Source organism: Sinocyclocheilus grahami, unplaced genomic scaffold (genome assembly GCF_001515645.1).
Source record: "Sinocyclocheilus grahami isolate Dianchi unplaced genomic scaffold, SAMN03320097.WGS_v1.1 scaffold1536.1, whole genome shotgun sequence".
NCBI classification, from domain to species: domain Eukaryota; kingdom Metazoa; phylum Chordata; class Actinopteri; order Cypriniformes; family Cyprinidae; genus Sinocyclocheilus; species Sinocyclocheilus grahami.
In genome coordinates, this window is record NW_015506715.1 from 199,579 (window position 1) to 213,276 (window position 13,698).

General features: G+C 38.4%; 1 protein-coding gene across 1 annotated transcript; it reads right to left on the reverse strand.

The window, feature by feature from the left end:
* Window positions 1-508: 508 nt before the first annotated feature.
* Window positions 509-7,273, reverse strand: LOC107571013 (gastrula zinc finger protein XlCGF57.1-like). The gene is made up of 2 exons (XM_016257298.1): window positions 7,255-7,273; window positions 509-2,755 (listed from the first exon to the last, which is right to left on the reverse strand). The coding sequence occupies exon 2, from the start codon at window positions 2,748-2,750 to the stop codon at window positions 1,482-1,484; it is 1,269 nt and encodes a 422-aa protein (XP_016112784.1). The 5' UTR covers window positions 2,751-2,755; window positions 7,255-7,273; the 3' UTR covers window positions 509-1,481.
* Between the last annotated feature and the right edge of the window lie 6,425 nt (window positions 7,274-13,698).

Sequence of the window (13,698 nt, forward strand, 5' to 3'; positions counted from 1 at the left end):
TAATTTATTATATTATATATATTTTTTACATTTTATATTATCATCTCACACATGGATCAGCATTTTCTATAATGTATTTCGTGGATGTTTAGAATTCGAAAAGCGCAATCGGCTCGTGACTCGTATGAAATCGTGACTCGTAATGCATGACCGCATTAGAGATAAGTTGAGACGGGAAAAACTAGACATCGTGTTGGTTTCATACGGATTACTTTATCAGAAAATATTTGTTTTGGAAGTAGACATTTCAAGCTTTCTATACATATATTTCTCATGTCTTTGAGGCAAGTATTCGCTGAGATTCTGATTACGTGTCTGTGAAGAGAGGTGACAGAGACCGAGACGGCAGAGAGTGCACCCTGTTTATTTTCTTTATTTTACAAAAGCACATTGTTTTGTTGTTATTATGACTATACACAAATAAAAATAGACCCTTTGCAAACAATACTTTATAATTATCTGTACAATAAAAAATGACAGAGTATTTTTAGTTCTTTTCGTGGTCATCAAGAAAATATTAGACAGACAGAGGGTTAAAGAAGAGTCATTCTGTATGGGAATTATGAGCCTTTCCTATGGGGAAATGTAGTGAGAGTTGCTCTGCCCACATTCCTTTGAGCAATAAAACCAGTGTTATCAGATGATTTGTCATTGGTTGCCATGGAACCAGAGGCCTGTTCTGCCTTTTTGAGGTGTTAATTACATTTCGTAGGAAGGGTCCATAAACCCTCATAGTTGGCTTGTTGGTTGGGTGAGGGGTGTTAGGGATTATTTGTTAAATATAACAAATTATTGTGTTTGATTAGCCCAACGCTACAGGAGGAAAATCAAATTCTGCTGTAAAGCAGGTCTAAAAGACAAGATTGTCATTATTCAGCTTAAGTCAGATCAGATCAATAACTGTTCATCAGTTTGAACTGAATTCAGCTGTAAATAGTTCTACAAAAGATAACGAATGTAGTTATTCAATTAGAATCAGTTCAGTGTTGACTGAATTCAGTTAGGTGCCAATGTCAAAGTTTCAAGATGCGATTCAGCTGTAAAGCAGCTCTACGGAAGATGGTATGCATCATCTAGTTTATGTGAAACTCAAGATTTGCTTTGTTTCTGAAAGTCTTTCCACAGTGATGGCACATGATAGGCTTCTCTCCGATGTCCCTGCATGATTCCTAGGCTTTTCTTGTCTGTACATCTCATTCCACACTGATGACATTTAAACAGGTCCCTCATGAGTAAATCTTCATGTGGTACTTTTGGTTGCAACTTCTCTCCAGTGTGAATTTTCATATGGACTTCAAGGTATTATTTTTGACTGAAACTCTTTCCACACTGAGGACACATCTAAGGCTTCTCTCCAGTGTGAGTTCTCATGTTCTTGTTAAGACTTCCTTTATATGAGTGAGACCCTTTCCACACTGTTGGCAGGTAAAAAAAAAAAAAAATCTCTCCATAGTGTGAATTCGCCTGAGGACGTAAAGGTTTTATTTCTTTCCAGTAGGTTTCTTTTCAGTGTGAACTCTCATGTGGTAATTAAGGTTTCCTTGTTGACTGAAACTCTTTCCACACCAATGGCAGGTGAAGGGCTTCTCTCCAGTGTGAACTCTCATATGGTAATTAAGGTTTCCAGGTTGACTGAAAGTCTTTCCACACTGTTTGCAGGTGAAAGGCTTCTCTCCACTGTGAATTCTCATGTGAGCTTCAAGATGTACACGTTGACTGAAATTCTTTCCACACTGTGTGCAGGTGAAAGGCTTCTCTCCAGTATGAAGTCTCATGTGGACTTCAAGAGTTTTATGTCTACTGAAACTTTTCCCACAACATTGGCAGGTGAAAGGCTTCTCTCCAGTGTGAACTCTCATGTGGACTTTAAGGTTTCCAGGTTGTCTGAAACTCTGTCCACACTGAGGGCATGTGTAAGGCTTCTCTCTACTGTGAACTCTCATGTGCTTGTTAAGGCTTCCTTTATGAGTGAAACTCTTTCCACACTGTTGGCAGGGAAAAAGGCTCTCCATAGTGTGAATTCGCCTGTGGACATCAAGGTTTTGATTTTGATTGGAGCTCTTTCCACACTGAGGGGATCTGTAAGGCTTCTCTCCACTGTGAACTCTCATGTGCTTGGTAAGGCTTCCTTTATTAGTAAAACTGCTTCCACACTGTTGGCAGGGGATAAGGCTCTCCATAGTGTGAATTCGCCGGTGGACGTCAAGGTTTCCATTATGATTGGAGCTCTTTCCACACTGAGGGGATCTGTTAGGCTTCTCTCGATTGTGAATTTCCATGTGCCTGTCAAGGTTTCCTTGTTGATTGAAACTTTTTCCACACTGTTTGCAGGTGAAAGGCTTCTCTCCAGTGTGAACTCTCATGTGCCTGTTAAGTCTTTCTTTACGAGTGAAACTCTTTCCACACTGTTGGCAGGTAAAAAGGCTCTCTATAATGTGAATTCTCCTGTGGACATCAAGGTTTCCATTTTGATTGGAACTCTTTCCACACTGAGGGGATCTGTTAGGCTTCTCTCTATTGTGAATTCTCTTGTGCCTGTTTAGGTTTCCTTGTTGACTGAAACTCTTTCCACACTGAAAGCAAGTGAAATAACTCTTAGTTCCTGTCTTTTGAGCTCTTTTTCGTGTGCAAGTCTTTTCAGACTGTAAGGAACAAAAAGACATTTCTCCGGTTATGAAATAATGAAGCTTCTCATACTGATCTTTCTCTTCAGTTTCATTCAGTACTTCCCTCTTCTCTTTCAGTGCCATTAGGTCTAAGGTGGAAAACAAACAAACAAAAAAAGTTAACCTCAGTTTAATGGCACAAAGTAATCAATATCAAAATATGTATATGTAATGCATGTATGCTAGATCCTACACCAGTGTCCAAACCTGATCCTGGTCAGCCGCTGTCCTACAGAGTTTAGCACCAACTTGCCTCAATAAATCTGCTAGAAGTTTCTGAAGTTTTCAAAAGCCATTGATTAGCTTTAATTGGGGTTAGAGCTAAACTCTGTAGGCCAATCAGGGCTCCAGACTCATTCTTCCCACTGGTCACTCTTTTGCGACTAACTTTCTCAGTTGGTAGCAAGAGCACATGATTTGGTCGCAATTTTTTTTTATTGCGCTATAACATGGGATTAATCAATGCATGCTGATCAACTTTTATCATAGTTTATAGTTATGGAAACGAAGGTTAACATTGAACCCGTTCTTTTTCATCAGTAGTATTACTTATGATTTGAATTTTGTGAATGGGAGTTCCTCTTTTGCTGTGATATAAGTTGGGCTTTGGGTGCTTTCACTTTTGAATTTGCGATCTTGTCACATTTTACAAGAAATTATAATTGTCTGTTTTGCTTATATACATCAACACACCTTTCACTTGTTAAGACTAAAACAAAAGATGGATTCATTGTTATTCTTAATCAAAAAGCACAACAACAATAAAACAGGATACTGTAACGTGGGAGGCGTGACAACGGAGTTGAGGATCCAAATGCGGCTTTTATTCACAAGAGTGATCAAGACAGGCAGGGTCAAACACCAGCAAACAGGTACAATCCAGGGCGAGACAAAAGAGCAATCCAATAAACAGTCCAAGGTCAAGAAACAAGAAGGCAAGGCAAGGAACCACAGAGACTCGGAACAGGTAACAGACTAAACAATAATCAGCAATGTGTGTGTGAATGAGTGCAACCTTTATAGTGTCACTGATAGGAAACAGGTGTGGTGCAATAATAAGTTCCTACTAATGTGAGACAGCTGTGAACTGATGATAAGATCTGATGAGAGACAGGTGATGCACATGATGAGTCCGGGCAAAGGATTATGGGAAATGGAGTCCTGAGTGAATGGCAAGGTACAGAATGGAGTGCCCTCTAGAGGAGCTCATGGGCACTCCAGCTGGAGATCATGACAGATACAATGACAAACTAGCTTACAAAACGTTTATTAACAAAAACGACTAAGACGAGGCATGGCATACACCACATGCTGTATTAAATACCGACTAATAAATTACAGAACGTTTAGCAAACACTGAGGAATCAAAAAAAAGACAGCCTCCATAGCGTACGTAACGTGCGGTAAACAGCAAAGATAAAAAGCTTTTCAAAATGAAAACAAAAAGAAAAACTAAGCTTACTGTCGGTGACAGTGCTTGCAAGGGGGGGTTTTTTTCACACAAGAATACCAACATGTTCGCCTTCTCTGGTTTAAGAAGCAGTCTTTTACTTTATGTAGCTCTTAGTTTGTTTGAGAACTCAGAAAGACCATTCCATTAATAGGCACGGCGTACCGCTTCAGGAGTTATTTCTCTAACAATTTTAACGGACAGGCGTCACAACCACACATCAAGACATTGTTCAGATGATTTGTTTCAAGACATTTGACATGTTTCCATCCTGACAATGCTAAGCACGCCCCTTACTCCTTTTTTCCAAAGCGTTCAGGCGCTTGTGCTCCTGAGGCGTCTGCCATTGCTAAGAAACCATGACCTGCGCTCTCCATGAAGACACAAAAGTTTCAGCAGGGGGGGTAATTTCAAAATCACACAAGGTCCTCAGATAACACTAATCCCAAGCGAATAGAGCTAAAGTGTTCCTTCTTTTGTCGCACTCTGCATCCAATCTGTATGACTGTTGGGCATTTCTTGTAGGGCTGCTCGATTATGGCAAAAATCATAATCACGATTATTTTGGTTAATACTGTAATCAGGATTATTTAACACAATATTAGTGGGCCATATGACCAATCATATGACCTTATATGAGTGATTAATTTTAAGATAGCAATATATCAAATATATATTTTCTGTAAATAAGGCTACTATGACCAGGGTTTCTGCAAGATTTTTGAGCTGAAATTTATATAAAATTAATAAAATAAATAATAATAAAAATAAATTTTATTCACAAATAAAAATTAATACCATTTGAGCAGGTAGGGCAATGATTGTAATAAATAATACTGTGTAAAATAATACACTTCATATTTCAGCCTTTAAACTTTTTTTAAGAAAATGATGTCAAAATTATTATCTTAATTTAAACAATTATCTATAAATTATATTAATTAAATAGCATAAGAATACATTTTACTGTTTAGAATTTTAATATGGATTATCTTCTTATCAATCCACCAGTTCACATTTACAGCTCTGTGTGTTTGCAATGATTTGCACGTTAAGTTTGGGCTTTTATGGAGGAGTGGGCAGAATGGGGCACAATAATCGTTTTATCTCGATTATTGTATTTTCATAATCACTGGAAGCCGAAATCGAAATTGTATTTCTATTAACTGCACAGCCCTAATTTCTTGCAAGAAATAAATATTCAAAAGCTTTCTGTCCTTTGCCTTATTGAAACAGAAAATTGGCACAACATATACAGGTGCATCTCAATAAATTAGAATGTGGTGGAAAAGTTCATTTATTTCAGTAATTCAACTCAAATTGTGCAACTTGTGTATTAAATAAATTCAATGCACACAGACTGAAGTAGTTTAAGTTTTTGGTTCTTTTAATTGTGATGATTTTGGCTCACATTTAACAAAAACCCACCAATTCACCATCTCAACAAATTAGAATTCTTCATAAGACCAATAAAAAACATTTTTAGTGAATTGTTGGCCTTTTGGAAAGTATGTTCATTTACTGTACATGTACTTAATACTTGGTAGGGGCTCCTTTTGCTTTAATTACTGCCTCAATTCGGCGTGGCATGGAGGTGATCAGTTTGTGGCACTGCTGAGGTGGTATGGAAGCCCAGGTTTCTTTGACAGTGGCCTTCAGCTCATCTGCATTTTTTGGTCTCTTGTTTCTCATTTTCCTCTTGACAATACCCCATAGATTCTCTATGGGGTTCAGGTCTGGTGAGTTTGCTGGCCAGTCAAGCACACCAACACCATGGTAATTTAACCAACTTTTGGTGCTTTTGACAGTGTGGGCAGGTGCCAAATCCTGCTGGAAAAATGAAATCAGCATCTTCAAAAAGCTGGTCAGCAGAAGGAAGCATGAAGTGCATGAAGAAAATTTCTTGGTAAACGGGTGCAGTGATGTTGGTTTTCAAAAAACACAATGGACCAACACCAGCAGATGACATTGCACCCCAAATCATCACAGACTGTGGAAACTTAACACTGGACTTCAAGCAACTTGGGCTATGAGCTTCTCCACCCTTCCTCCAGACTCTAGGACCTTGGTTTCCAAATGAAATACAAAACTGGCTCTCATCTGAAAAGAGGACTTTGGACCACTGGGCAACAGTCCAGTTCTTCTTCTCCTTACCCCAGGTAAGATGCCTCTGACATTGTCTGTGGTTCAGGAGTGGCTTAACAAGAGGAATACGACAACTGTAGCCAAATTCCTTGACACGTCTGTGTGTGATGGCTCTTGATGCCTTGTAAGTCTTTGGTTCTTTTAATTGTGATGATTTTGGCTCACATTTAACAAAAACCCACCAATTCACTTTCCACTCAACTTTCTGTTAACATGCTTGTATACAGCACTCTGTGAACAGCCAGCTTCTTTGGCAATGAATGTTTGTGGCTTACCCTCCTTGTGAAGGGTGTCAATGATTGTCTTCTGGACAACTGTCAGATCAGCAGTCTTCCCCATGATTGTGTAGCCTAGTGAACCAAACTGAGAGACCATTTTGAAGGCTCAGGAAACCTTTGCAGGTGTTTTGAGTTGATTAGCTGATTGGCATGTCACCATATTCTAATTTGTTGAGATAGTGAATTGGTGGGTTTTTGTTAAATGTGAGCCAAAATCATCACAATTAAAAGAACCAAAGACTTAAACTACTTCAGTCTGTGTGCACTGAATTTATTTAATACACGAGTTTCACAATTTGAGTTGAATTACTGAAATAAATGAACTTTTCCACGACATTCTAATTTATTGAGATGCACCTGTAGTGTTGCATAAGTGATAGAAATGAATGGTTTTAATTTCAGAAGCAGATAATGAGCACAATGTTACAGATTTTTTTTTTTAGGCTAATTCCGTATTATTGTTCAAACTTAAATGCATGATGTAATCATAACAAATGCCCAGTGTGAAGGCAGGATCCTCTCAGCTGCACTTCAAGGCAGTGTTAGTAACCTATTTGTCTGGTTATGTGATCTCAACATGTCTGTACACGAGGCGACCTGCTCCATGTGAAATAAAACTGCTATAATTACAACAGTCCTATAATTCATTTCTGTAGAGCTGGAGATTTTAATAAGGATCAAATGAGTGAGTTCAGCTTTGAGAATGAAAACCAACCTGTTTGTTCCTCAGTATCTTCATGTTTGACTCTGAATGTTTCTTCAATCTTCAGGTCTTCACTCTCCTCTTTAATAAACTCCATCTTTGTTTGTTCCTCAGTATCTTCATGTTTGACTCTGCATTATGAAAATCACTTTTAACAAGTTTCAAACATGGAATTAAGAGCCAGTGTACTTTCTGAAAGATGAATATTAATATATATATATATTGAAATAAATATATTTTAATTACAATTAAGTGTATTTATTTTTCACTAGGGATAACGGTTCATACCGACCGCTTTATTTCTGTGTGACTAATTTTTAATCCTGATAAATTAATTCATTATGATCAATGTATCACTTATTATTATCGCTTTTATCATGTTCATTTTGTGATCGCGTAGAAGACGAGGAATGCCCAGAGAACTATCCAAGTTCAAATGAGGATGCTTACGTACCCCAAATCTCTGATGTGCCAGCCATTACTTCAGAGAGGTTTATCCAGGAGTACAATGTCATAAGGAATCCTACAGAGATTCCTTTTAATTCTAATTCTACGAACCAAATCTCACCAGACTCGATGCCTGTCTCCAACGATGCTCTGGAAGATGTGAAAGCAGGAAGTGTGGCAAGAAAGAGGGATCCACCTGAAATCGAATACTTACCTGAAGCTGAGTCTTCCGCCGGTAACGTGGAACCTGTAAAAGAAACCCTGAAAGAAAGAAACCACTTACCTCAAGTAGAGCAGGAAACACTGGATACACCTGATGGAAGCAAAAAGGGAAAAGACACTGAAACACATACAGTACAGGTCAAAGAAACCATACCTGATGTCTCGCAACGAAGCTGAACCTGAGGAAGAAACAGATCAAGATGAAAGTGAAAATGAAAGTCATCTGAGAAGGTCTAAAAGAACTAAGCAGAAGTCAAAAAGACTGACTTACCCAGAGATGGGAAACCCAATGATATCCATCATTCAATCCTTGCTTCAGGGTTTGAACACAGCTTTTGTTGAACGACTTGCAGAACAACCCAGATTAATTAACACAGTTACACCTGTGTAACACAGGTCAGAATTGAGCTGGCTAAGAGAGATGAAATACAAATTGTCATAAATTATTTAAAATTCTTCTGTGAAAATAAATTGAAGTAATCCTGTGCAGTGAAAACTAAAATAATGGAATTAAAGGGGTCATATGATGATGTTGCTAAAAATAACATTATTTGGTGTATTTGGTGTAATGAAATGTGTTTATGCGGTTTAAGGTAAAAAAAAAACACATTATTTTCCACATACTGTACATTATTGTTTCTCCTCTATGCCCCGCCTTTCTGAAACACGTCGATTTTTACAAAGCTCATCGGTCTGAAAAGCGAGGTGTGCTGTGATTGGCCAGCTATCCAGTGCGTTGTGATTGGCCGAATACCTCAAGCGTGTGACGGAAATGTTACGCCCCTCACCATACTGTGCTGACCTGTCCGGCCGGAGCGACGAGACAAAAACATGAAAACCCATTATAAACGAGGCATTTGTTGCATCCAGTGGGGACATAATTACTGATTATAATGACTTATACTGTCTTTTTACGTGTTGCGTTGCATCGCGCCGCATAAACATAAAACCATGTCTGCATTTGTGATCGGAGAAATGACAAACAACAAGTGCTACTCTACACTGCTCAAAACTCACGTTTGAATCGTCAGTGGCAAATCCTTTAAATATAAAAACGTACTTACAGACTGTGAGTCAGAACAGCCGGCATTGTAGTCTACTCTCCCAGGATCAGGACACAGTCCTCCATAAAATGTGCTGCACACATCTGAATATTTAGGTTGAAGTGTTCTGGAACAGTGTTGTAAATACAACTTAACCACTGATTTCTAGTCGTGTCCTCTTTTGGAAGACCAAACAAAGTAGTTTTGCTTTCACAACGAAACACACAGCGTCATACACGGCAGACCCGACGAAGGAGCGGCCGGCGGGCTTGCGGCAACCACATGTGACGACCCATGATTGATGATATAGAAATGGATGATGGCGGATTGTGAGCCCCGTAGAATCCAACGCGGTTAATAATTTTGTATTGAAATCTCCCGAATTTGGTGAGTTCAAAATAATATACTGTTCAATTTGTTGGAATTGAGTGTTTATGTGTTATATTGATGTTCTGATGTGTTTTTATGCCAGTTTATATGCATTTATGGTCAGAGTATATGTGTTAATGAACAATGTACTAAAAAGAAGTAATGTTTTGAACTGAAAATGCTAACTAGCACAGCATTATCACACATGTGAATGCCTGGTTTACATATTGAGTGACAAAAACGCTTCAATTGCATTTTACAACCAAATGAGTTAATGCTTGAAAGATTTGTCGAGTTTTGATGAGTATTATAGTCATTTAAATTGTCTGTGATCTTTGTGATCCTGTTTGTATAAACAGGTCAGGGTTTTTTCGTGAGTCTGGAATAAACTGTGATCTTGAGATGGCGAGCCACCCAACTAGAGAACCCTAAGCAAGGAAATTCTGCTATTCATCACCTCATCTGTGCCTTAATTGCTGTTACCAGCGGAACTCATCCATTCTTTGTGGTATTTCTCATCAATTACCCCAACACTGAGTATTGCACAGAACTGTGTTGTCTTATTGAACATTGCACCATAGACAATTGCACTACTGCGATTTTGCATTCATTGGATTCATCAAGTGGATTTGAAGGACTTTTTCTTTACACACGTACATCCACACTTGCTTCATGGACTGAGAACTGTTCATCTACATTGAATCACTGTTGAGTTTTCTGTATTATTTCAGTTAAAGTGTGATTCGTTGAAAGTAACCTGATTGTTACAACTGTTTCATGTTGTGGGTTAATGGTTCAAATTTAACCAAGTAGGAAAAAATTTTTTAAAGCTCCAGAAGAAAAGAAAAAACCTAGCAGAAGTTATACAAACACTAAACTATAATTGAATCTAAATGAATAAGACAGATTAATGTATATATATATATCAACTTATATATTAAAGTGAACAAATATAATATAGATTATAGCTAAGAAAAATAACTACAAAGGAGCTCAGAAGGTAAAGAAAGAGACAAAGTCATTGCTTTTTATTTCATTTCGTGATTTCACTCATTTCAACTTCTCCGAAAAAAGTAAAACCAAACATTTTGGTATAAGTAATTTTCCTGGTCTGTCTGGGCCTTGTGTTAAAGTGTTTTACCTTATTTCTGCCCTCTGTAGCGAACCTGGTGATCTGGCCTGTTGCTGTGTATTCTGTCATTCATATTGATACACAGAGGAACTAAAGTATCTATTGCACACTATAAGCACTATACTGGTTACAATATGCTTCAGGGAAATGTATCGGAGTAAAAGTATACATTAGAATTTATATTTAGACATTCTCAAAAACATATTTTTGTAAAGGTCTGATTTTTTTTTAAAGGTTGGTTTTTGCATTAATTTTACTACATTCAATCCTGAACACAGAGAAAGATATTGTTATACATAACATCACATTTTAACAAAAATGAACAGGAATTCTTTATCATAGGTTAATCAATCTGATTTCAACTTCTTATTTGAGTCTCCTGGCTCAAATTTGCCATATTGTTACAGCCACACCAGTTCATTTGTGTGTGTATAATAGTCAAGTCAGGTCACCTTTATTTGTATAGTGCTTTATACAGTACTGACTGTGTCAAAGCAGCTTTACAGTGTCAACAAATAGTTTGTGAATAGTGAAAGAGAACAATAACAAAGAGTCATTTATAAAGTCACAGATAAAGTCAGTTCATTGATGATTCAGTGGGGTTATCCAGTTCAGCTCTCTTCTAATAGAGCCGTGCTTGAAGTGGGCAGGTATGCACAGGCACTTCTGTATTTTAGTCTTTAGCGTACTGGCATTTTTTCATGCATACTGGAACTGGTACTCCGAGGCAAAGCGCCAGTGTCTGGTGGAATAATAGTATATAAATCACAGTAGCAGGAGGGGTCATCTCTCATCACGACAAATCAAGCAGAGTCGGTCTACCGCAGGGGTTGTCGCTTTTCCACTGTCTGGCCAGTGTGAGCCGGGGCTAACAACGAGCCAATGCTTCGTTTCCACTGTCGGACCAGCGCTACTCTAAAAGCCCGCCCTTAAAGGGGTCATATGATGCTTTTTTAAAGCTCATTATTTTGTGTATTTGGTGTAACAGAATATGTTGACATGCTTTAATGTTCAAAAAACACATTATTTTTAAAATACTGTACATCATTGTAGGTCCTCTATGCCCCGCCTCTCTCAAACGCTTCGTTTTCTACAAAGTCCCTCCTTCCGACAAGCGCAGTCTGCTCTGATTGGCCAGCTGACCCAGTGCATTGTGATTGGCCGAACACCGCAAGCACTCGTCGGAAATGTAACGCCCCTTACCATCTCTCTGAAGCAAATGGCACACAACATCATTTCACCAGCGAGTGAATAAAAACTATTGCAAAACGAACTTGACAGAAGCGGACGTTTCGTCCTTATAAAGATTTAAAAAGTCTCCAGCATCGATACTTTACCAATGATTTACGATTTAAAAAGTTACAGTGACAGTAATTTATTACTTTGTGTCAGAAGTGTGCATCAGTGATGTTAAATCCAACTAATATTTTTAATAATTTTACATAAAATGAGAAAATATACTTGTTCAGTCACGGCTGCTCCATTTATTTGTAATCACAAAAATGCATAAAACAACTCTGTCCATTTAATTCCAAAGGCATACACGTATAAACCCATGTTTGCGTCAACTTCTTTAGAATTTTTTTTTTCAAAGAAATAATATAATGTGAGGATGTTTGTGTGCTGTTTTCTGCCAAATTGAGGTGCAAGAGCATGTCAGGAGAAGTAGAATAATAATTAACTACTAATTTGAATCGGTACATTATAACAAAAACAATACCTTAAAAATGAAAAGAAGCAGGTTTTGGCGATCATTAATGGAAACTGATAAACTCCTGGAAAGTCCAAGAATCCAGTAAGCGAATTCAAACAGTTGGACAAAACAGCGCTAATGCAGCGAAAACCAAGGCCAATTTCATCAGAGATTGTGGAGATAATAGTGACTCGCGTCCAGATGTCAGTAAATTTTTCTTTTCATTGTGTATTTGGATTAAAAGCAAGAATGATTTATAATGGATGGTGGTAAGAAGTTTAGCGATTCTGAATGTATCCAGTGGCGGTTTAGTGGTCTTTGACGTCTCCCTGTGGTCCTGTTTGGTATCGCAGTTTGACTTGTGGTTATTTGTATTGAAAACGTTTGTTTGCTGGTGGAGTACCGGCACTTCTTTTTTTCCACTTCAAGCACTGCAATGGAGTCTGTGCAATCATTCAAGCGCCCCCAAATAACCAAGCCAAAGATGACAGCGGCAAGGAACCAAAACTCCATCCGTCACGGAGAAATGGAGAAAAAAACCTTGGGAGAAACCAGGCTCAGTCGGGGTCCAGTTCTCCCCTGGCCAGACGAAACCAGCTCGGTTTAATTCCAGCTTGCAACGCAGGCCAGATTGTGCAGAGGCATCATCTGGTTCCCATGGTCTTGTGCTAATGGTCATCAAGTTGACAAGGTCTTTGGAGGGGATCTGTCTCTGGGGCGCATCTAGTTCACATGGTCTCCACTGACATTCAGGTCGGTGTCTGTTTCTATAAAGTGGGGTAGTTCCAACTTTGCAAGGACAGTCTGGCGCTTCTGACTCACAGCTGGAAGTACCTTTTTTATATTTAAAGGATTTGCCACTGATGATTCAAACGCAAGTTTTGAGCAGTGTAGAGTAGCACTTGTTGTTTGTCACTTCTCCGATCACAAATGCAGACATGGTTTTATGTTTACGCGGCACGATGCAACACGTAAAAAGACAGTATAAGTCATTATAATCAGTAATTATGTCCCCAATGGATGCAACAAATGCCTCGTATGTAATTGGTTTTGTCTCGACGGCATTACAGTATGGTAGGGGCGTAACATTTCCGTCACACGCTTGAGGTATTCGGCCAATCACAACGCACTGGATAGCTGGCCAATCAGAGCACACCTCGCTTTTCAGATCGATGAGCTTTGTAAAATAATTAACTACTAATTTGAATCGGTACATTATAACAAAAACAATACCTTAAAAATGAAAAGAAGCAGGTTTTGGCGATCATTAATGGAAACCGATAAACTCCTGGAAAGTCCAAGAATCCAGTAAGCGAATTCAAACAGTTGGACAAAACAGCGCTAATGCAGCGAAAACCAAGGCCAATTTCATCAGAGATTGTGGAGATAATAGTGACTCGCGTCCAGATGTCAGTAAATTTTTCTTTTCATTGTGTATTTGGATTAAAAGCAAGAATGATTTATAATGGATGGTGGTAAGAAGTTTAGCGATTCTGAATGTATCCAGTGGCGGTTTAGTGGTCTTTGACGTCTCCCTGTGGTCCTGTTTG

Excerpts from the sequence above, each read along its gene's own strand:
- LOC107571013 (XM_016257298.1), bottom strand. The coding sequence starts at position 2,750 with ATGGCACTGAAAGAGAAGAGGGAAGTACTGAATGAAACTGAAGAGAAA.